At 37.0% G+C, this 23005-nt stretch overlaps 2 protein-coding genes across 23 annotated transcripts in view; one reads left to right on the top strand and one right to left on the bottom strand.

Annotated features, from left to right (window-relative positions):
• Positions 1 to 2133, bottom strand: part of VPS50 (VPS50 subunit of EARP/GARPII complex) — a 140986-nt gene extending 138853 nt beyond the window's left edge. For 3 of the 5 annotated variants that reach the window (XR_003516456.1, XM_027573936.2, XM_027573939.2), the window contains exon 1: positions 2006 to 2133. Coding sequence is in view for 3 of the 5 variants with exons in the window: in XM_027573936.2 (XP_027429737.1) it covers positions 2006 to 2038 (33 nt within the window). In the remaining 2 variants the exon portion in view is untranslated. The remainder of the gene's footprint in view (positions 1 to 2005) is intronic. The other 2 variants (XM_027573937.1, XM_027573938.1) reach the window with 2 other exon arrangements.
• A 74-nt stretch (positions 2134 to 2207) lies between these two features.
• The window catches only part of HEPACAM2 (HEPACAM family member 2), a 43112-nt gene continuing 22314 nt past the window's right edge, over positions 2208 to 23005 (top strand). For 14 of the 18 annotated variants that reach the window (XR_003516438.1, XR_003516439.1, XM_027573770.1 and 11 more), the window contains exons 1-3: positions 8067 to 8152; positions 14825 to 15178; positions 18579 to 18863. Coding sequence is in view for 16 of the 18 variants with exons in the window: in XM_027573770.1 (XP_027429571.1) it covers positions 8074 to 8152; positions 14825 to 15178; positions 18579 to 18863 (718 nt within the window). In the remaining 2 variants the exon portion in view is untranslated. Of the gene's footprint in view, positions 2343 to 3177; positions 3274 to 8066; positions 8153 to 14784; positions 15179 to 18578; positions 18864 to 23005 lie in introns of those variants that run through there. The other 4 variants (XM_027573766.1, XM_027573759.1, XM_027573775.1 and 1 more) reach the window with 3 other exon arrangements.

The following is a 23005-nucleotide window of genomic DNA, read 5'->3' as shown; positions in this document are numbered from 1 at the left end:
CAGCATATTCTTTAGCCTCACAAAAAAGAAACATCTTTGTGTATATTTATTTGTAATACTACTAAATTTAACCCAATAATAAACAGTACTAAATAAAAATCTCCAATGTAACTCCAGGCAGCAGCCTACTTTCATACCTCAAAGATTCATGAAACGTGTATTAGTAATGATTAAACATGTGGCAGTCAAGCCATAAACAAACATAATTAGGATGACTTTTAAAATCTGTGTAGGGGCACCTGGGTAGCTCAGTCGGTTAAGCGTCCAACTCTTGGTTTCGGCTCAGGTCATGATCTTGGGATCATGAGATCAAGCCCCACATCAGACTCTGCATTCAGCATGGAGTTTGCTTGAGATTCTCTCCCTCTTCCTCCACCCTGCCCCCCACTCGAGCACTTGCTCTAAATAAATAAAATCTTTTTAAAAATCTGTGTCAAATTCCTAATTTTACCTCACTTTTTACACAGTATAGTTCCAGCTTTTTGTATGTGTTCTTTAGTTTTTTTCTATACCAACTAAGCACTGATTTGACCTGCTCAAGTCCAATAAGCAACTGATTGAGGCTGAAGAATCACCATTTTCACAATTGCACTACATTTAGGAGACCTCTGTGATCAAGCACTTCCTTGATAAGACCCAGGAGATGTGTTAACTCCTTTATCTCTTTATCTTCATCATATCATATGAACACCACCACCAGGCTGACCCCATGAGAAACATGTTACTATTTATTCTTTAAAGATGTGGAAACAAATGCTCTAAGAAGTTTGGTGACTTCCTCAAGGTCACATGGCTACGGCAGGATGGAGCAGGACCCAAACATCCTCAAGTAACAAGTGGTATGAACCATAACACCAGTACTCAACAAATGTGAGGGATCACCACTTACTTAAATCTTTTATTATTCAAAGAACTTTTAAATTTTATTTTCATGACATTAACAATATAATTTAAAAGGAGTAAAATAATCATATAGGACTCATGTATTCTTCACAAGATATTTACCATTTGTAACCTATTCAGATTATCTCTCAAATAAAGAGTTTAATTTGGAATTTGTAATCTCCTTCTAATCAACAACAACAAAACTCACAAATGAACCTTTCACTAAATGATTATCCTCCATATTCTCCAAAGTCCTCAAAATTCTCTGATTTAAAATACTAAATTATACTTCTTTCATATAAAGATAATAATGAATGACCAATTCTGGTAAAATATTAGAGTTGAATAAATAAAGATATCTAAAACCAAGTCATAACCAATAAGTGTGTAAAAGGAAATTCTGCCACTTCTTCCTTGAAGGAAGGTGAGACACTATTAGGAAGTCCCTAACATTTATGAGATGGAATAAAAAAAAAAGTCAAAGTTTTTATTCATGAATTGTCATTGCGGCAAAAAATAAAAGGCCATTATTTTGCCATAACAACGATTTTTTTAAGTATCTTTTCACATACATTAAATTATTGGTGACTCTCAGAACTATAAGATAAGATTAACAAAAATAATTATTATTCTCATTTTCACATCTGGAAATTTAAGCTACAAGGTTTGTGAACTTGCCCAAATTCATAAAGCTACCAATTCTGTCTTCAACTCATCCGTTTTTTTCACTTTCCAGTCATCTCTATTGCACAGACCTCACCTCCCTACCTCACCTGCTCACAGACGACACACAGCCTAGATAAAGGGAGCCCTACAGGGTAGCTGGGGCTGTCACTGGAACGATGGCAAAAAGGAGAGGAGACAAAGATAGCCCTCATTGAAACTCGCTCATTGACCTTATCTAAAGGAATGTTTCTGGGACGCCGCTACCCGCCTGAACAGGGCTCAGATCACGGTGGCTCAGGTAAGTTTTCCAGGGTGTGCCCTGGCTTCCCAGTGCCCCTGATACCTGCCACCAGCCATACCTAGGTCCCCGCCCGCCCCAGCCCAGAGACAGAACATCTAGGCTCCTCTACCAGCAGAGACGAAGGAGGCCTTCGCTTCAGTCTCCCCTACTTACCTGTCGGGTCATAAGAGATTTGATTTTTTGCATGTCGGAATCGTAAGAGTGGTACCCCGCCGCAAAGAACTAATAAATCACGCCGAACCACCAGACAGCTGGCCCGGGCACAGGGAAGCCATAGTGAGTAGTCACGTGGAGCTGCTGACCCGGGTCATCCTTTCCTGCGCTGAGCATTCTGGGCATTGTAGTCTTCCGGCCGCCCCGTCACCCGCAATGAACAGACGAGGACAGCTCAGGTACTACATTTCCCAGGAAGCAAAATAGCGGACGCTTCAGTTAAGCCTGCAAATCTTGTTGCTCTGAGTGACCACGGCGACCTCCCGTCTTTACAGAGGTACTTGCTCTTGGTCACCCCGTTTCGTTAAGGCGAAAACCTAACTCATAGGTGACCAGGCATTGAGCGACAGAAGGAAGCCCTGAGAAGACCGTATATAAACCGCACTGACGTGATTTCCCCCTCACAGTGTAGTGGAGGAAACCCAACCTGGTCCAGAGAGGCGGGGTGGGAGGACGTGAGACTGACCTGACAGGATCTCAAGGAAAGGCACTCTTCCAGAAGTGACTTGAAAACCTGGGACTCTGCAGCTGACGCGGCTTTGGCCTGAGGAAAGGTGGTGTGGTCCTGTCCGGGGCTAGGGCTGTTCTTTCTCAGTCTTGACATCCACTGCAAAAAACTAAAATCGCACCTGATCTAAGGCAAGTCGAGATAGAAAATATAACAATAATAAGTATACATGGCACTTTAAAGTTCACATTTCAACTCTTAGCAGTTTAGTTAAATTGAAGAAAGTAATAGGAGAGGTGTTAGGCGTTTGATTTAAGAAAGAACTGTCCAAGGGCGCCTGGCTGGCTCAGTCAAGATACGACTCTTGGTCTCAGGGTTGTGAGTTCGAGTTCCCTGTTGGGTATAAAGATTTTTTAAAAAATAAAATCTCTAAAAAGTAGGAAAGAGAAAAGAAAGAACTTTCCAATTATGAGAATACTAGGGGGGGGGAAAGCAATCCAGAGTTAACAGGTAGCATTTATTGATTGCTTACTACATGTCAAGAACTCTGCTAATAGCTTTACATATATTATCTCATTTATCCACACAAACATCCTATGGGGTTGTACAATTATCCCCAATTTATTTTTTTCTTTTATTTTTTTCAATGATCCCCATTTTAAAGTTGAGGAGACTAAGGAATGGAGAAACTAAGTAACGTGTCTAAGATTACTGCAACATGCAAACAGAGACGGAAGGAGTGATTATTCCGATGTTTCAAGTAAGAGTTTCATGTATGGTGTTGAAGAGTGAGTCATGAAGTATGGTACCAATAATTTTTTAAAATTTACATTTAATTAATGTTTATTAGAAAACCTGTGAGTTCAGAAATATTTCCTAGGACAACTGAAAAAGTGTTAAAGTGTGCCAAACTAATGAAAAATATTAGGTAAACCATAGTACGGGTGGTAGAAAGAGATGGCAAAAATAATAAAAGTAGTTTGCAAATAACTGAAGCTTAGAGGACATTATATAGAAGTTATTTCCAATTCTGAAATTCTATCATTTGACCTCTGAGTCTTGTCTTTTGCCTTTGTCTCATTTTTACAAATGAGGTTGTAATATTTGACCTAAGATTTTGTAAGGATACATGAGATGATGTAGTTGAATACCAATTTATAAATAGTAAAGCACCTTACAATTATGAAGAATTATAATCACAAGTCTGCCTAGTTTGCTGCTGCAACAGAACCACTTTGTGCGTACTTCTATCATTGTGCTTAACAGTTGCTTTTGAAATTATATGTTTACCTATATGCTTCTCTGTTATTTCTAACCCCATAAAAAATTCCAGGCACTTTTCGGCAATCCTAGTTTAGTTCATTCTTTACCTGCTCTAGTCTTTATTGCCAGGCAGTTCTTATGTGAAAATAATCAATATTTAAAAGTCCTTGAAGGGGTGCCTGGGTGGCTCAGTCAGTTAAGCGTGGGACTCTTGGTTTTGGCTCAGGTTATGATCTCGGGGTCATGAGGTCAAGCCCCATGTCAGGCTCTGTGATCAGTGCAGAGTGTGCTTGAGATTCTTTCCCCCTCACCCATCCTCCCCCTCTGCTCCCTCTGCTCACTCTCTCTCTATAAAATAAACAAATAAAATCTTTTAAGAAAAGTCCTTCAAAGCATCAAAAGAAACAGAAACTGCTGACTATATTAGCATATAAAATGAAACCCAATTCAGTTTTTGATTGTTAGGCACTAGGCAACACTATACGGAACGCTTTACATTAGTAACAGAGTTCTGGTCCTCAAGCAGTTTACAATTTAGTTGAAAAGCGTATATTAGAGCTAATCCAAGACCAGTAGTTCTCAAGCCTGACCATTCAAATGCACCTGAGGAGTATGCCATTGTTATTGTTTTCTTTTAGGTTCTTTGTTTGTTTAAGATCTTCAGTGATTCTTACAGGCAGCCAGCTCTAGCATTTCAAATCCATTCCTTAGAAATGAGAAAATTGATCCATCTAAGGTTTCAAGGTCACACATTTTAAAATTAGAGCTTGAATCAGAACTAGAACCCAGATCCAAAACCAGAATTTCCCCCTTCATACAGTCAATACACAAAGTTACAAGTGACAAAAAAGCTTTTTTATTCCATGTATATTTTGTCTTTTTCTATCAGCCTAATTGGGGAAATTAATATTTTCTGTAACTATTTGACCCTGAAAAGTCAAGAAAGCATTAAAACTTTATTTTACTCTAATACTCTTAAGTTTTAGTTTATTTCTTATAAACTAAAAATAAATGAACAATCCAGTCTTCTACAAGTTCAAAGTCTGTAACCATAATATTAAAAAATGTAAATCAGTGCTGTTGTCTAAATAAACTCTATGCACATAAGGCTTATTTAGGACTTTTACATTTGCCTGAAGGCTGTTAGTGATAGGACAGAGCAACTAGCAGAGAGTTTGGATAGCCTGCCAACAAGTCTTGAGGAAAGCTTGCCAGATGATAGCCCCTTGGTAAAGGACTGCCAGCCCCATTTTTGCAGATTGAAACATCAGGGCTAAGAGTTTAAGTTGTTCTGATTAAAGACAACAGCATTAGCAGTAAAGTACGATAGGGGCATATTCCTGATGGCGCAAACCGGAGGAGCCTCTGGAAACTAAAATAAAAGCTGGTTTGATTAGGAAGGTACATTTCAAATCATCCTATAAATAAATATCAAAGCAACACAAAGTTGTGGCCTCTCCAGGATGAGGTAACTACACTTTCTGAGCAGAAAACAAAACACTTGCTGAAGGTAAAGCAGTGAGCTGGAGAGGAGCCCAGGAAGGAAGACTGCTGCATAGTCATTTAGCAGCCACATCAGTAGATCCAGGCTTCTCAGGGGAAGCACTGGAGATGTAACTATAAAGGAGTGAACACCAGCACAGGCATCAGTGATTGAAAGGGCCTCCTCTAGCGGCCAGCTTTTCCCAGTAACCTGTAAACTGTAACCTCTCCTAGGATCTGTCTAATTACAACATAAGACAGTGCTTTTTTTCCCCAGTTCTTAGTCCCCACTATTCTACATTGACTTTGGATTGGCATTTTACCACCTTTCCAATTCTTCTTACCTTTCCAAAATATTCATATGCTAATAAATAACGAATGCAGGTGTTTAAAATGCATGTAGCCGACTGCTTGCCTTATGAAACAAGACCAATCTTACAATTTAAACAAACTAGATAATAAGTGTGACTTGAGAAGTGACAAAAAAGCCCGCCCCCTCCAAAAAAAAAACTCCCCCCCATACACAGCGGCTCCTTTCATTGCTTAAAATTTAATCACTATAGATATGGATTGCTTAAGTTAATCAGCCTTTTCATTTTAAATGTAAATATAACAAAGATCAATAAACAGGCTCCTGAAGAGTATAGTAGAGCTGAACCCCCCTGTAGATTACAAGTCAGCTGTGAGATATTGTTGGTGGGAAATTTCTCGTATAATAATAAAACACTTTAAACCGTTTTTAGCAATCATGTAAAAACTGACAACAGTTGAAGTTCCCTATTTTAGCATTATCTTGTATGGCTTCCTGAGTAAACCCTGAATTCAGAAATTACACCGGCAGGTAAGATTTTATGCACACTACCTTCCGCTAGAGGGCGCTTTGTCGTGGATGTGCCACGTAGCACTTTCCCATGGCGTTTGGTATGGGTATTGTCATTTTTTCATGTTTGCCATGACATGAAAAGATCACAACTATGATTCATTTTGGCATTTATTTACATTTATTTACATAGTGTCCATTGTCACCTATGTCATAAAAGAAAGGACATTTTAAAGTAACACGAATGGACATTTTAAAGTATAACGTGAATTTGCCTAGGACCCAGAAAGCTTCATCATGAGCCACCACTGGGTTTGAAAAACCCTGGAAAGAGTTTATTTTAAAAATGAAATTAGAAATTAATATTGATTTAAAAGATGTGAGGGGAATCTATGCGGTATCTGTAGAATGTCTATATTTCTGAATTGTGTTTTTTGCAAACCAATGTTAAAATTTATATGCATTTCTTAACTTCAATTGAGAATCAGAAGACAGTGGCCAAGGAGCATTTGGGGTTTATTTCTTAACAAAAACGCTAGTTAAGCACCGGTGAGGTGCTTAGGATCCATAATTAATTAGAACAGTTTCTGTATTTGAGTTGCCCAGAGCAAAAATAAACATGCAAGAAAATTAATTGAGGTTAATGAGATAAGTGCTACAATAGATGTATGTCCACGATTTGGAGATAGCACAGAGAAAGCTGTGGTATAGTAATCAGCTGGGGGGAAGCTCTTGCTGTTTTTCTGAATCATGGAGGGATTATAAAGTGACCTTTGAAGAGGCCTCAGGTTTTCCAAAAGTCACTCACTCTCTTTGCCTATAGAAGCACTTCTGGAAGAGTTGGGAGCCTTACTGAAAAAATGTTTCCAAACTTGGATTCTAAAATAACTGTCATTCCTTTTTTTTTTTAACTTTACACCTGAGGAAGTCTTTTTTCCTGTTATCATTGAACTCCTTCAGTGAGCCCTTACTGCTAAAAATGATTTAGGCAAGGAATTTTGCTGGATTTGATGCAGATTTTATTACATACTTTAGGTTATATGCTTCATGTTATATATGTTTGTTATATACTTTACATAGTGGCAGCCTTAGACTAGAGCTTTCTTGCAATAAATGAAATTAAATGGGAGTTAACTTATAACTTAGTAAATTAAGTGGAAGTGCTAAGACTGCCTGCTCCCATGGCAATGAAGAGGTCAGGCTGAAAAGCTGTGGCCCAGACACCACAGTAGAGACAAGAGCTTCTTTGGGCCATTGGTTTACTTCCTCTATGCTTCAGCTGTGAAAATGTGGCTTCAGATATTATCTGTTTTCATTATAATTATGCATGGTCCATGATTCACTGTCACTTGGAAACACACCTGTGGTTTGCTTTTAAAAATAACATGAATCCGTAGATTCAATAAAACCATGCCAGATGTTTATAATAGAAAATAATATGTAGAAAAATACATTTTTAAAGATACTCAAGTGCTCCGTTTTGATTCTTTGGTATGACTTTCACATGTTAGTGACTTCATGATCATTTGTAGCTTTAGCAGATATATGAAATACTTCAATATTCATAGAAAAAGAATTTTAATTTCAAAATGGGATAAGTTTGCATGATAGGAAACCAACTTACCTTTTTCAGGAAATTTCACAATATGTTCTCATTATGAAAGCATACTATTTTTCAATAAAGTTACCCAAAAGGATGTTTTCTTTCATGTGATTATTAATAACCAAGAATGATTCATGAGATATACTGACAATTACTGATCGTCTGATAATCTCTAAGAAGCTGTTCTGAAGTCATAAGCCTGTATTCTTGCAGAGTATATAACAGGTGTTCCCACTCCCTGTGTCCTTTGTATACACATTCATTCTGTATTCAAATCACAGAAGCAAGAGACAGGATAGGGTCTGTTACCTCACTGCTAATTTCCCTAGCAAATAAACCAGCAGCTGCTGGTCCATGAACCAAGTTGCCACTGGGAACAGGGCACTGTATGCATGGGACAGGATGCTTTCATGGAGTCCTTCAGCAGCACAGTTGGGGGCTTTCAGTGCAAAATATACCTCCTTCTCTTAGGTAAGGCACTGCATTTCAGCTGTTGTTTGTTTTGTTTTGTTTTGTATTTTTAATTGTGGGCATAAGGTAAATATTTGCTTTAAGCTGTAGATTCACTCAGATAATTGAAGAACGGCTCAGAACCTTTTAAACAATAACACACTTTGTTCCAGTAAAGAAGCAGGAATATTTAGGAGAAATGAGGTTCAAGAAACAGATGATTGTGGTTTTCTTAGAACAGCAATTACTGTCAACAGTACTCATTAAGAAAATTAAGACCTTCTAAAAACCTAATGAATTTCTTTTTACAGAGTTTACATATAGATTTAATAGTCTTCAACACATTTTATTTTGGCAAATATTCACATAGGCCATGAATTTGTGACCATTTTTAGTGAAACTCATAACAATTTATGAAAACGGTTTTAATTAAAAATATTGTGGTAAACTGTCAGCTCTGCTTCATTTTAAATTACCTATCATGAAATGTAGAAAACGGTGAGGTTCCAAAGTTACAAAAAATATTGTATACACAATAGGGAGCAATGTGTTAAAAAGTATTATTTCTCCAAAGTACCTTTAGCCTTTCTCTTTGTCCAATGGTTAGTCTTACTACATTTTTTTTCCTTGACTTACTGTTTTCTCCTCATTCTCCTCTTCATTCTTAAAGATTCTTTCTCCAACATTCCCACTGTTTTTGTGTCATCTTTTTTTCACTAGGTGTTCTCTTTTTCATTCTTCCTATTTATCAGTTTTAAAAGTCAAGTTTGTTTCTTGTTTTATCTATAGTCAACAGATAGGGACTCAAAAAAGACTTTATTCTTCAAACTTTAAGAACAGATTAGCTAAATAAGCAATTTAAGTCTTAGGCTTTTGCAGTAGCTTAGAGCCTTGCTTTCACTGGTGTTTTTTGTTATAGTTTTCATTGTAAATGTGATTATTATTCAAATTTATACATAATGTATATAATCCCAAGTATTTGAAATGCTCAGTTTGTAATTTTTTCTAAAAACTGAGTTTCCCATAATTGATGATTGTTTTATGTTGTCAAATTCAAGCCTATATAGATTTTTAGTTTTTGAAATTTTTAGAAAAAAATCAGTAAGTACCATAACTGATTTTTTATCTTTGTGCATTTTTCTGGGCTCTGAAACTATCCTGTGTGTCAGTGCCCCCACTTATTTTTAATTTTATAACAACAGGCATGCTGTCATTTCATAAGTAATATTTTTGAAGCTGGCTTTAAGAAGAACTTAAAAACAATTTATTTGAGGAATTTGACTAAAATAAAATTAAAATTACTAATACATAGAAATAGATAGCATGTTCCTAAGTAGTTAAAATGGTTATCCCTTAAGTCTTTCTTACACAGATTCACTTTTCTCCATTGATAGTGTGTTGTAAAGATCATATGTAATGTGGAAATCTTTTTGTTTTTAGAATATTGGATATCTGATTGTTTTTCTTTTCGAAAAAAAATCTTAAAAATTTTGAACCCCAAAATGTAGTTTGTAAAGTCTGTTCAAAGTACAACTTCATAGTTTCTATTTTCTCTAAAGATGCAGGAGTTTATTTTCAGTCAACGATAGTTGTGTTATGCTTTCTAATATCATACATGATAAAGGAGAAGTAAATGCCACCTATTTTAAGGTACAGCTAGAGGTCACTTTGTGAAATCTGATGTTTATATTCAATACAGTGAAACTGGTCTGGGGAGTCTTTTGTTTCTGGAATATAGATAAATTTTACAATATGACTTCCAGTGTTTCTAAACACTGGACATTCGTTTATAGTGCTGTTGTTAGACAGTTTAAGGGAGTCTCTAAAAGGGAGATTATTGCTATAATGTATGTTAATTATTAATATTTCTCCAAGTTAATGTAATGCCTTATATGTAAAAAGTCTAAGAATTTTTCTTTTTTTATATTTAAAAAGTAGGTATTAGTGACTCTAATAATAATTTTTTAATAATTTTTATTTAAGTCCAATTATTTGGAATATCAAAAGGAAATTAAATTTCAATTTTTAAGATTTATTATCTTAAGGTTTATTTGTTCACACAGAGGTTGACTTCCTAAAATCAATAGTTTTAGTTCTTTAGATTTTCTCATACAACTAGAGAAGAGAGCTTGAAAAATTCTCAAAATGAAGCTAATTTTTTTAAAGTTAATACCGTACCGTCTGAGAGCATAGATTTATCACATCTGTAGTGCAAAATACAACAGTGAAAAAAAGAGTGTGTTCTTAAGATGTAGAGGAGGTATCTAATCATCTGTTTATTCACCAAAGTTCACTACAAGTTAAGGATTACATCATATCAATAGGTTCTTTCCTGCAGAGTGAAAGAATTTTAGTAGCTGAGATAAGATACTCTATAAAGAAAATTACAGTCTTCGCTGATATTCTTATAACTTGCTATCTATAACTTATCTGATAAAATGGTAGAGGCAATCTAAGGAAAGAGCTCTTGTAACAGCTGTGCTCTCTCTCACTGTCGTGCGTATATTTGAAAAAAGCACATATATTTGAAAAAACTAAATGATATGATTTCATATGATTTGATATTATAAACATTGAATACATTCAGAGATATTGATAGCAATGTATTATTTAAGGCATTATTACATGACACAATTTCTAAAATAGCCCAAAGAACTAGTTCACCCCACTTAAACAATTATTATAAGTGCCATATAAAATGTTATTTTCTTCTAAAGTAGTTCATTATTCCTGGGCTGCAATATCTGTATTGTATTTAACCTTGCATTAAGTAAAATTTGCTTCCCATAATGTCAATCATAGACTTTCGAATCAGTCTTTTCATGCTTAAGATTCAACATTCTGATTCAAGATCCAAAAGTCACCAGCATTTCTATTCTTGTCATGCTAGCACTACATAGTAGTAAAGTGCCTCCCAACCATTTTCTGGCTACTAAAATCTCAATCTTTAAACTATAACTACCAAAAAAAAAAAAAAAATAGATGAAAAACAGTTCTTCCCCTTTTCTAAAAAATAAAACAAAAGGGAAAAAAAGACCCTAAACAAGGACTTCTGACTTCCCCAACAAGAACAGATTGGCCAGAATTGCATTCAGGCTATCTATATCAAGCTCACTGTCAAAGGCAACTACCGAGTTTTAAGTCAGCAGCCATGAAACTTTTTCCAGAGCATTCTCAAGGCAATGATGTAGATTCCCACCATCCCCCATGGTTCCTTGGTAAAAAAAACACAGAATCGCCGCCTTACTGAAGGACATCCAGGGATTGTGACTTAAGTGGACTAAAACCTGAGACTCAATACTTCAAAATTCTGTGGGCCCTTTCAATTAAATATGGGCCTTTCACCTTCAAAAGTAAGGTAGCTGCTACCCTGAGAAAAGCACCTCGGGATGTCAAGAACAAACATAAAGAGTAGAGAGAGACTTAGACCTCATCTAATATTACCCTCCTTTTACACATGAGAAAACTGAGGTCCAGAGAATTAGAATGACTTTTCTAAGGCCACTTAACTGGCCAATCATCATTTTATCCCAAGGGTGTGTCCTTTACTAAGACCTTGCATTTCATCAATTTTTAACTTTATCAAAGTCTCAAATACAGAAATCTCTCTGCAAATTTAGAGATTAGGTTCCTAAAATCTCTTATTTCAAGGCAATTTGCAAGTGATGAATTTAATGACTAAATGGTGAGAGTAGAACAAGGAAATCCAAGATCAAGAGTGAACTGTGAAACCTCATAAATACTTTCATATTCGCTGAAATATAAAAGGAGACAGCAACACACTTCATAAATACAGTGAAAATTATATTTGATGTATTTTAAGTTAGTAATAATGGGTATTAAAAAAACAAGTTTTTATTTATTGCTTACCAGGAATTTGTCCAGAGCTTCCTATCCCCAATTTCAATGAAAAGCATGTAGATGCATGTTGTTTTGTGCAGATAACACATACGCTACGAGGAATCTTTTCCTTTACTGGTCCCTCATCCAAATGCCCAATGTGTTTCTCAATCTGTGGCTTGAAGAACTTTACTCTCTTCTGTTGGCCCCTGTTTCACATATCACAGACTTTACTAGGTTTAAGTCCTAGATTTACCTTCTCTTCTTTTTTTTCTCTCTTATGATTGCCTTGCAGAAACCACTACTCCTTTTCTCAATCCACTTTATCTCCGCTTTAGAATTCCCAGCACAAGTTCCTTCTTTTTCTAATGATTCAAACTAGGAACAACCACAAATTTAACATTCTTGCACTTGCCAGAAAAGAAACAGAAGCAAATCCTCATACCTTTGTAACTCCTTTGTTATGAACCAAATCACTAAAATGAATGTACAGATACAGCCCATTATCAGGAAAAAAAAATTACAGAGTCCATCACAAATACACACAGAGCCCAAGGAAACTATAAGACACATATTTATTTTGCCCATAGAGTCATCTAATTCTCAGTCCATATGGTCAGTTTCAGGTGAACATCTGGGAGTTCCTTCTCCCTCTAACCTTCTGTGATCTTCATCTTCTTGCTTTCTCCTGAGTTTTTCTCTAACTTATCTGCCAGACCTAGGTCTCACTCTCTACTAACAGCTAACTGAGGACCAAAATCATGGAAATCTTTACTCTCACCTCCAGCCTGGGAAGTAAGAGAGAGATTTGCTGTTGGTAGAATTTGATTCCTCTTAGTGGCAGACTACATCTTTCAGTTTCTCCAAAGAAATCATCACACAAACAGACCTTTACACCTTTCCTTTCCTAATATTGATGGCCTTTTATAACATCACTTAGATAGATAAAGCTTAAAGACCCTCTTTCTAGTAGGGATGAAAAGGGAAAGCAATTAAAGAAAATAAACATGTGTATATGAGAAAATTGAAGTTGTAAGATATCTCTATTTGTGCCCAAATTTCTCTCTTTTCTTACGTAAGATTTTTCTTATTCCACCTTCACTCATCTGTATTTGGCTTCATCAAGTTTTTTCTTTCTGGTGGATCATTTCAATAGCTACAAATATACTGTTCAGCATCCATCCAAAGAAACAGAGAGGAAAGAAAAGAACATTTTTCTGCTCCCCTTCACAGCAGAACTCCCCAGAAGTATTGTCTATACTCATTGTCTATAGTTTCCATTCTTTTTCCCCCTCAATGTTTAAAATACTTCACATTTAAATTCCTCCCATTCTCTCCCTATTTCACATGTTCATATGCTGTCAGTAGTATCTTGCTCCTTTTTAAAATGATGCCAAAGCAAATAGCTTTTAATTAGGATTCAAGCAACATGGTAGTCTGAACTAAGGAGGAGTCTCTTCTTCATTGCAAATACATAGAAGTGCTAAATAAAAATTTAAAATATATATCATGGCTCAAGGTAAAGGTATGGAAATCTCCAGGTGCCAGAAAATAGGAAGAAACCTGCAGACATATCACTGAGTGCATGGGTCCAAACAACACAGGCAGGCAGGAGGCTGGGAACCAGGGCCATGCGTTGGGCAGAGCTCCATGCCCCAAGGCCCTCCAGACTCTCATTCTGACTTAAACCCAGTATATCCTTTCAGTATTGCCCCTTGGATGTCAAATGGGTATCTCAAATGAACATGTCCAAAACTGACTCCTAATCTGCCCCACAAAAATCTCTTCTCCCCAGTCTTCCCCATGGTTAATTTATTAGTTGCCCATTAATAAATGACATCCATTCTTCCATTTGATCAGGTCAACAACCTTAGAATCATTCTTGACTCTTGTTTCTTGTATTTCACCCCAATGTGTCATCAAATCCTATTAGCACCACCAGCCTTTCTCACAATATCTTTTATTACCACACTGGTCTGCGGTACAAACATCTCCGGCCTACTTTATTGTAGTCACCTCCTCAGTGGTCTCCCTGCTCCTGCTCTTGCCCGTCTTGGTCTATTCTCACAATCACTAGAGTATACCTAAAAAAAAGAAGAAGAAGAAGAATATCCCTCTCTGCTCACAAAACTCCAGTTTCATCCCCATCTCACTCAGGGTAAAATTGCCAAAATGTTTGCCATGACACTAAGACATTGCCTGATCTGGCCCCAGCCACCTTGCTGACCTGTCTTACCACCTCCTCCACCTCCTCCAGTCTGCTCCCTCTTGCTGTTCCTCAAACACACCAACCGGATTCCTGCTTATGGGCAGAAATGACTGATCATGAATGATAATGGTTTAAGGCCATTCTCCTTGGGATATTTCCATGTGACAAGCCTTTGGCTAAAGAGGAAAACTTCCAATAATGGTCTAGTAAGCCATTGCAGAAGACTTTGGAGAGAGATTCTGAGGAGGAAGTAGCTCCTCAGTGTTTCTCAAATCACAGAGTTTAATTGGGATATGATATGATTCAAACACAATTTCATAATTTTTCCAGGTTTCATTGGACTTTAGAACTAACAATCTTTCCCAGTTCTCTTTTTCCCATTATTCTTTAACAGCCATAGATAATAACTTCTGCTTTTCCTTTTCATCTTGCCTTTAAAGAAGCCATTCAATCAACATAGTCTTTGGGTGGAGTTTTTAAAATGCAGGTTTCAGAGACAAATATTTACCTCTGCAGGTACTAGAATGGTCAGTACCTAGAAGCCTCTCTCCTTTGTAAGCATTATCCGATCAGGTTCTCTCTGTACTGCCCCTTAGATTGTGAAATGTGGCTCGGGATCATTACAACTTTCCTTTCCTTTGTAGCAGGCGCTTGCTCAGGGCTGAAAGTGACAGTGCCCTCACACACCGTTCATGGCATCAGAGGCCAGGCCCTCTACCTCCCTGTGCACTATGGATTCCACACTGTGGCATCAGACATCCAGATCATATGGCTGTTTGAGAGACCCCACACGATGCCCAAATACTTACTGGGCTCTGTGAACAAGTCTGTGGTTCCTGACTTGGAATACCAACACAAGTTCACCATGATGCCGCCCAATGCGTCTCTGCTCATCAACCCATTGCAATTCACTGATGAAGGCAATTACATCGTGAAGGTCAACATTCAGGGAAATGGAACTCTATCAGCTAGTCAGAAGATACAAGTGACCGTTGATGGTGAGTCCACTCTAAGTGACCTGGGCCGCTGGGAGCATGGCAGTTAGTAACAGCTCGGGAGATTAGACTACCTGGGCTTTAGGTCCTGGCTCTGCAACTTTGGGCAGATTAATTAACCCTCAAAACCTCAGTGTTTCATGGCACAAATTACATTATATATCTCGCAAGGCTTTCTGAATATTAAATAAGACATGCATGTAAAGTATATGCATAGTGCCCAATGAAAGGTAATCAAGCAATAAGCAGAACGTATTATTTGTTTGCCTGGAAGCTATCAAGGATAAAGTTGCTGATACAGTAAGATGGAGGAATTTTTTTTCTCAGTATCAGAACACACCCTGAGAAGAGCCCTGTTTTTGTCACATGAAGACTTTTATTTTGATACACTGTTTGGGGGAGGATGAGACTTGCTCAAGGACTGTACTTAAGGAACAGTAGAAGTTGCTGGAAATGTCCTCTGAGGGATTATGGAGTCAGCTAAATTTCAGACCTTTATTTTCCTTATTGAAGTATATAAGTAGCATGCCTTAAATATACTATGTCCGAACCCCAACTTCTGATTTTCCCCTTAACCTGATTATTTAACAGGTTATTACTTAAAATTTCCTCCATTTTAGTAAATACCAACTCCATTCCATCAGTTGCTCAGGCCAAAACTTTGCCATCACCATTGACCCCACATCTTTCTCTCACACCGCACATCACACCCCTCTTTCTCTCACACCCCACATCCAGTCCACAAGTTACCAGTCAGCTTTACCTTCAAAATAGAGTTCAGTCACTTCTTACCACCCCCTCTACCTCCTCTCTCAACCCCACCACCAGCTCTGAATTGGACTGTCCTTAATAGCCTACTACCCGGTCTCCTGCTTCTACTCCCACTTCCTGCAGCTTAAAACCCTCCCATGGCTTTCTATCTTACTTAAAATAAGAGCCAGAGTACTAACAATGTCCTACAAGGACCCACATGACACTTCCCAGCATACCCAGCATCTCTCTGACCCCATTTCCTACCTTCCTTACCCCTCACTCACTCTGTTCTGACCGCACTGGCCTCCTAGCTTTTCCTAGAATAGGCCAAACACACTTATACCTCAGGGCCTTTGTACTTGCTATTCAGTCTACCTAGACTGCTTTTCTCCTGGATAATAGCATGGTTCCCTGCCCTATTTCCTTTAGATCTCAGCCAAAATGTCACTTTATATGTGAAGGTTTTCCTGACCACCTTATAAAGTATAGCCTCATTCCCCCAAACAGAGAGAGAAAGAGAGAGAGAGAGAGAGAGATTCCCCCAAACAAATATATAGAGAGAGTTACTATCTATCTTGAGTTCTGTTTTATTCTTTTCACAGCACTTATTTCCACCTGGATATATTATATATTTTTATTTGATTATTTTTTCTCTCCCTCACCTAGAATATGAGGTCCATGGGAGCAGGGACTTTGTATTGTTTGCTGCTTTGTCCTTAGTTCCTAAAAGCTGATGCTGGCCTTTAGTAGGCACTCAGTAAGTGTGTGTGGAGTAAATGAGTGGAGACCAGAAAAACTGAGGGAAGCAAAGGCAGAGGGTATGGAAGCAGATGCCTATACAGCAACTATGAAAAGAGAAAAGGAGAAAATGTTCATGAAATTCTCCTGGGTAGTATCCTATCTCTCCCCAAAACTTAATAGAATATTCATTACATTTTAATATCTAGTAAAATTGGGTCTGTTTGGCAAAACACAACGAAAAAGTCTTAATAGGATTTAGGGCCGATGTAAAATATCTTCCTGGGAAAGTTCCACATGTAAGTCGCACTCTTTAAGGCATGTATATGATCACAGCCTATTCTGATTGGTTCTCCCCATAAAAGACCTTTGACATTACTTCTTTCCCATACCACATCTGTTTCTACACAGAGAGATATTTGAAATATAAGCTTTTCCTGTGTAATAAATGTACACAACTCATTTTTCCTTTTTAAATCATAATAATGTAAACAAAAGCTATTCCACATCCTTTGTTCTTGCCAGGAACTCTAAAAGATTAAATTGAACGAACAAGTTGATTATACCCATCTTAAGAAAAACTGAAGGCTTCAGAACTACTTAGGTCCCCTGCAAATTATTTCAGTTTCCTTTTTTCTTATTTTTCATTTTCTCCTATATTCCCTGGGCTAAAGGATTGGGTCTGTTTATTCCCCAATGTACATTTTTCCATGTAGGAAAATGAGTGTATGAGTCAAAAGGAATTTACCTTCAGAGATGCATCAACCCCAATTTAAAGCCGGATAAGAAATTGAAATCTAAATATCTGAGCCAATCATTTCTCCCTTATCTATCATCTCACTCTCTCTGTGTCCTGTGATGATGCATAGAAGGAAATTATTAAACATATCTCTTCAAAATGCAGGAGAGAAACATTGCCAGATATAAGGCCCTCTTCATTTTGTCACTGACTGCTGTGTAACTCTGGTCAAGTCACTGTCCTTTATCAAACAGAACTGAGAACCTCAAAGATTAGTGAAGTTTGCTGAAAATATTTGTGGATACTTACATAATTTCAACCCTTACCCAACAATTTTACAGTTAAAACTCAGGGAGGAAATATTTACTCATTCTTGGAGATTTCTTCATTTGACAAATAGCATCATGTACCAGATTCATGAGTTTTAACTATTTTCCTATTACTTGAAATTCCAACAGGAATTACTATTGGATTTGTCTTTTATATCTCTAATGGGATGTAATCACAATAACACATTTTATCCTGTTTTCAAATTGAATCAGTGTTGAAATGTAGGCTTTGGTTTGTAAAGTGGCTAACATAATGTTGCAATTGCACAGCAATTAAAACATATAATTAGTTCACTTACATAAAAAGAAAAGTAAGTGGTGAAAATGTGATTCTCTAAAACTTTCCCTCAGTATTCCACAAGTGTAATATATGTGAGCTTTATATTTTACAGATGGTGGATAAAAATTTAGGTTCATCTACCCCAAGCAGCTATTCTTGGGACATTAGAACAAATCAAGAGAGGGAAATGCCATGTAAACTTTGCCCATGAGAGTATACCTTTATGGTGTGGGAAAAGGCACAATGAACAGGAAATAAGGAAGTTGGTGTTGTCTACACTAACTGCATTATCTATAAAGTAAAGGTTTTCATTAGAAAATCCTTGAAAAGTACATTCTAGAATTTTGGTTATCTCTGCTATAAATGATATTTTTATATTTTTATCATTTTGCATTTTCCATTGATTATTTTTTATTCTCTTCTTTATTTTCTGAACTGTGTACATCTACAAAAATGTAAAAATTTAGAATCATTTCTCCAGGATTTGACATTTGAAAGACCACGCACACTTGTATTATAATTCCGTGGTGGCAAAAACCATTTCTATCTCTTTTGATATTGCAGATCCTGTCACGAAACCAGTTGTACAGACTCAGCCTTCCTCTGGAGCTGTGGAGTATGTGGGGAACATGACCCTGACATGCCTCGTGGAAGGGGGCACCCGGCTGGTTTACCAGTGGCTAAAAAATGAAAGGCCTGTCCACACCAGCTCCACCACCTCCTTTTCTCTGCAAAACAATACCCTTCATATTGCTCCAGTGACCAAAGAAGATATTGGGAATTACAGTTGCCTGGTGAAGAACCCTGTCAGTGAGATGGAAAGTGACATCATTATGCCTACCATATATTGTAAGTTTTTAAAAATATGTATATTCATGACTTTTCTTCTGGGAAGTTTACACAAGGGTGGTCACAGAGAATATCAACACAAACTGTCGTTTGTTTTTTACATTACTGTAAAACAGTATAGTTGTAATTATACTTCCTATACATAGTCTTTGTCATGAAATATAGCTAGTAGAATGACCCTATTTCTTGAATATCAAGTTGAGATACTGGCTGTGAGCCTTTTAGGATACATTTTCTGACTTGGTCCGTTGTGTGACTTTATTTCCAGTGGAAAGTAGGAAACTCAATTTTAAGAACCGAGAACCAATACAGAAGGCACTAATTACTCTAAGGACGAAGAATTGGTGATCATAAACTGGAGGAGGGGGGTGCTCCGTAGCTGACCACAGGAAGAAAGAATGTTCCCAGATTATGCATGGGTACTACATCCCAGAGCATGGCTATTCTTCTTCCCATTTTCTCAGCTCCATTTTTAGAGAAAACTTAATTGTTCTGCAGTAAGCTAATAAGGTTCCCAGAGGATCGGTGATTATTTCGGATTTCAATTTTCTTTGTTTTTTTTTTTCCATTGTTGTTGCTGTTATTGTCCTTTAATCTCACAGAGTTAAGTTCATCAAGATCTTCAGTTTGTGTCATATTATCATTCCAGCCCAAGCAGGATCCCTCTTTCTTTATCATATTATTTTTCCCAGTCCCCTCTACTTCATAGTACCACCTCTAGTATGTTTAATTTTGCAGTCTACTTTCAGCTTAACACAGGGTTTCTCAGTGTCCACACTACTGACATTTTGGGCTGGACAAATCTTTGTTGTGGGGGCTGTCTTATGTATTATAAGATGTTTAATGGCATCCCTGGCCTCCCCACCTTCAATTGTGACAACTAAAAATGTCTCTGGTTATTGCTGTATGTCCCCTGTTATGGGGGGTGCAAAATCTCCCCTAGTTGAGAACCAATGACCTAGCACATTGGGAAGTCTTCTCATCCGTCACTATGTAGCTTAGAACATAGCCACAACAGCAGTGTAACAAAAAGAGTGAGGCATGGTAAAGAAAAACTTCTCAACCCTGTGGCATGAGGGTAGAGGTTTCAGCTAGTTGAACCACTGGGCAGAATTAACTGTATCTACTTACTCGTCAAATAATATCTGTATAATAATACTAGGAGAGGCCCCAAAACCTAGTGTTTAGGTGTTTAGGAGGTAGACAGACCTAAGTAGGAGATGGGTTCTCTCATTACTCATATGACCTTAAGAAATTCCTTGACCTTTCTGAGCCTCATTTGTAAAATGGAGATAGTTAAAACTACCTCACCACATTGCTATGGCTCAATAAGGTATCTGAAAAATAGCTAATGACTGACACAAAACAAGCATTCAGTAAACAGAGGCTGTTTATATTACTGGTTCTATTTTCTTCAATAGAAAATTGATGGAGTCCTCTTGAGGAAGTGTGTTATTAACTTTTTGGAAAAAAGCACCAGCATATGTACAAAATGTAGGCTTTTCCAACTAAATAAAGCTCAGCAGTAAAACTGAGCTCCAGGGTTGGGGCAGGAAAAGCAGCTGCAGGGAGAGGAATGAAATAGTGTGATTCAGGTATCCAGTAAGGTTTGCTTGAGTCAGCAAAATTAAGCCAAGAAAAATGGAATCATTGACTCTTGAAACAGGAAGCTATCCTATAGTTAAGCAGAAGTGAGAAAATATGCACAATAAAATGTGTGAAATAGAATGTCATAAATACTATAGGGAAGTGTACAAACGACCATAATGGCTAGGAGCAAGAACTCTGGAGCCAGAGGCCTGGGTTCAAATCCTGTATCTACTACCTTACCTCTCTGTGCCTCAGCTTCTTCATCCCTATAATGATGATAATACGATTATAATACCAAGTAATACCTACTTCATAGAGTTGCTGTGAGGATTAAATCTGTTACTACATGCAAATTGCTTAGAACAGTAACTGATAGTAAGTATTCTACAACTATTAGCCATGATTATCACTATAATATTATGAGACTATGAAATTCAGAGAAGGAAAATATTACTTCTGGCTAGAGAGAATGGTTATTGTAGGAAGTAACATTTGGGATGAATCTTGAACAATGGGCATGACTGGGGCAAGTAACAGTGTCTGGAAAAACCATTTTAGGCAATGGGGGACAGCAGGAACCCAAACCCAAAGCAGAGGTCAAAGTTTAGGCAAATGGTCAAGTTTAGTTAGAGTGAAGGATACAGCAAGGGGCATGGTAGACTAGATGGTCAGATAGATATGTTTGAGTTAAATCATGGAGAGCTTTGAACACCAGACCTTATATGGTAAACAATGAGAAAAAAATTATTTTTTTAAACAAAGGTTCAAATAAAAAAAAAGACTAGAGAATGGTTTATAAGCTAAAATTTAGACACACATATTCTAGGCTAAATCAAAAAATGTCAAGAGAGCACGTTTTCAAGATAGATCACAAACTTCAGACAATAATAGAAATGGTATATATAGGAAAGGAAAAAAGGGAAGTTGGATACATTTTATTAACCAATAATACAGAAAGGAAAAGTCACCAATTTTGAACTATATACAGTGATTAAACATATTTAAGAGCAATTTCAAAATATTTTTTTCTGGAAAGTATTATCCACATGGAAATAGAAAAAACTTCATACACTGTATAAGTCATTTTTGGTTTAGGGGAACCAAAGAGGATTAACTCCTAGTCCAACCTAGTCCAGAATTCACTGTCTCAAAGATGAACCATTCCCTTCATTTGGAAACAGAAGAAATTATATTAAAAATGCTGAAGAAGGAGGAAATTACAGTTTCTCACCAAGAAATACCACAACACCCACACTGCAAGCAACTCACTTGAGATTTGTTACAGTTATTAATTGCATTATGTTTAACAATGGCATTATTTTTATAGCAGAACTTTTAGCTATATTTTTATAGTTTTATATAATTTTATATTCAGATGACATTGTGAAAATATTCTGTCTGCCTTAATGCATAGACTGAGAAATAAATTCACAAAGGAAGTTTAAACTGTGCCTATCTGCATGATAACATTGTATTGGAGTGAAAAACTCAGATTTAGTATGGTCTATTTATAAGTGTAGTTATCTTCTTGACGGAATAAGTTTATTCTGACATGAATTAACATTTCCATTCAACTGCAAGTAGCACAAGACCTAAGTATTGAAGTTATTTAAGCACAATGAAAAAAAAATGTGAGCAGGCAAGGTGAATCAAATCTAGGACTATGCAGATACATCTTTACATTATTCTTTATTACTTGATCTAAATGGTTTACATTCACATAAAAAGTACAAAATGCAAAAAAAAGATATTAAAGCAGCCAGATATCATCTACTGAATATTAAACCTAAGGAACCGTCATTCAGTGTGGTCAGAGACAGCAAGAAGTGAGCTTGTGCTGGAGCATTCCTTGTTAACTGATGATCTTTTTGTTTCAACCACATTAAATTCTAGTTAACATCATGTCATTTGGGGAGTGCAGTGGAGAGCACAGTGGTTATGAGCCTGAGCTGAAAACTGAGACTGCCTGGGCTAAAACCTTGGTTCTGCCATTAGCAGTATATGCAAGTGACCCCCTTTTCTGTGCACCAGTGTCCTCATTCTCCTTATCGCCACTGTCCTCTGTATAAGGCTAATACCTGTCTCAAGTTGGATCGGGAGGATTAGGTGAGATTTTATGAATAAAGAAGTCAGTGAGTAGCACATGGGAAGAACTCAATGATCTTAGCTCTTCCCCTCCCCACTTCTTTCTTTCTTGTTTTTTTATTTTTTTCCTGTGAGCCAAAACTATGCTGACATAATTGGGAACATGGCAGCAAGAAGTTATGGAGAGCCTGGATCATTTAGAAGATGCCTACAAAGAGAAAATGGAAGGAATACCTTAAGAAGAACATTTTCTTTCCCAAACATTACCAGTAGTTAACATTATTTTGTTTACATGAAAATATTTTCTTTACATCAGTTTTTTTTTTTTAACATCTATCTGTCTCTCCATCTATTTGCCTATCTTTAAACTCTAGCTATAGATTTAAATGAGAAATTCCTGGGGGAAATTGCATAAATAGTTACAGTTACGTGAAAGTATCATTTGCATCTTTAAATACGCTCTTATT

The sequence above is a fragment of the Zalophus californianus genome, chromosome 12 (genome assembly GCF_009762305.2).
Source record: "Zalophus californianus isolate mZalCal1 chromosome 12, mZalCal1.pri.v2, whole genome shotgun sequence".
Taxonomy (NCBI): Eukaryota; Metazoa; Chordata; class Mammalia; order Carnivora; family Otariidae; genus Zalophus; species Zalophus californianus.
The sequence above is the reverse complement of the archived record's forward strand: the minus strand, read 5'-3'. Positions and strand labels throughout refer to the sequence as shown.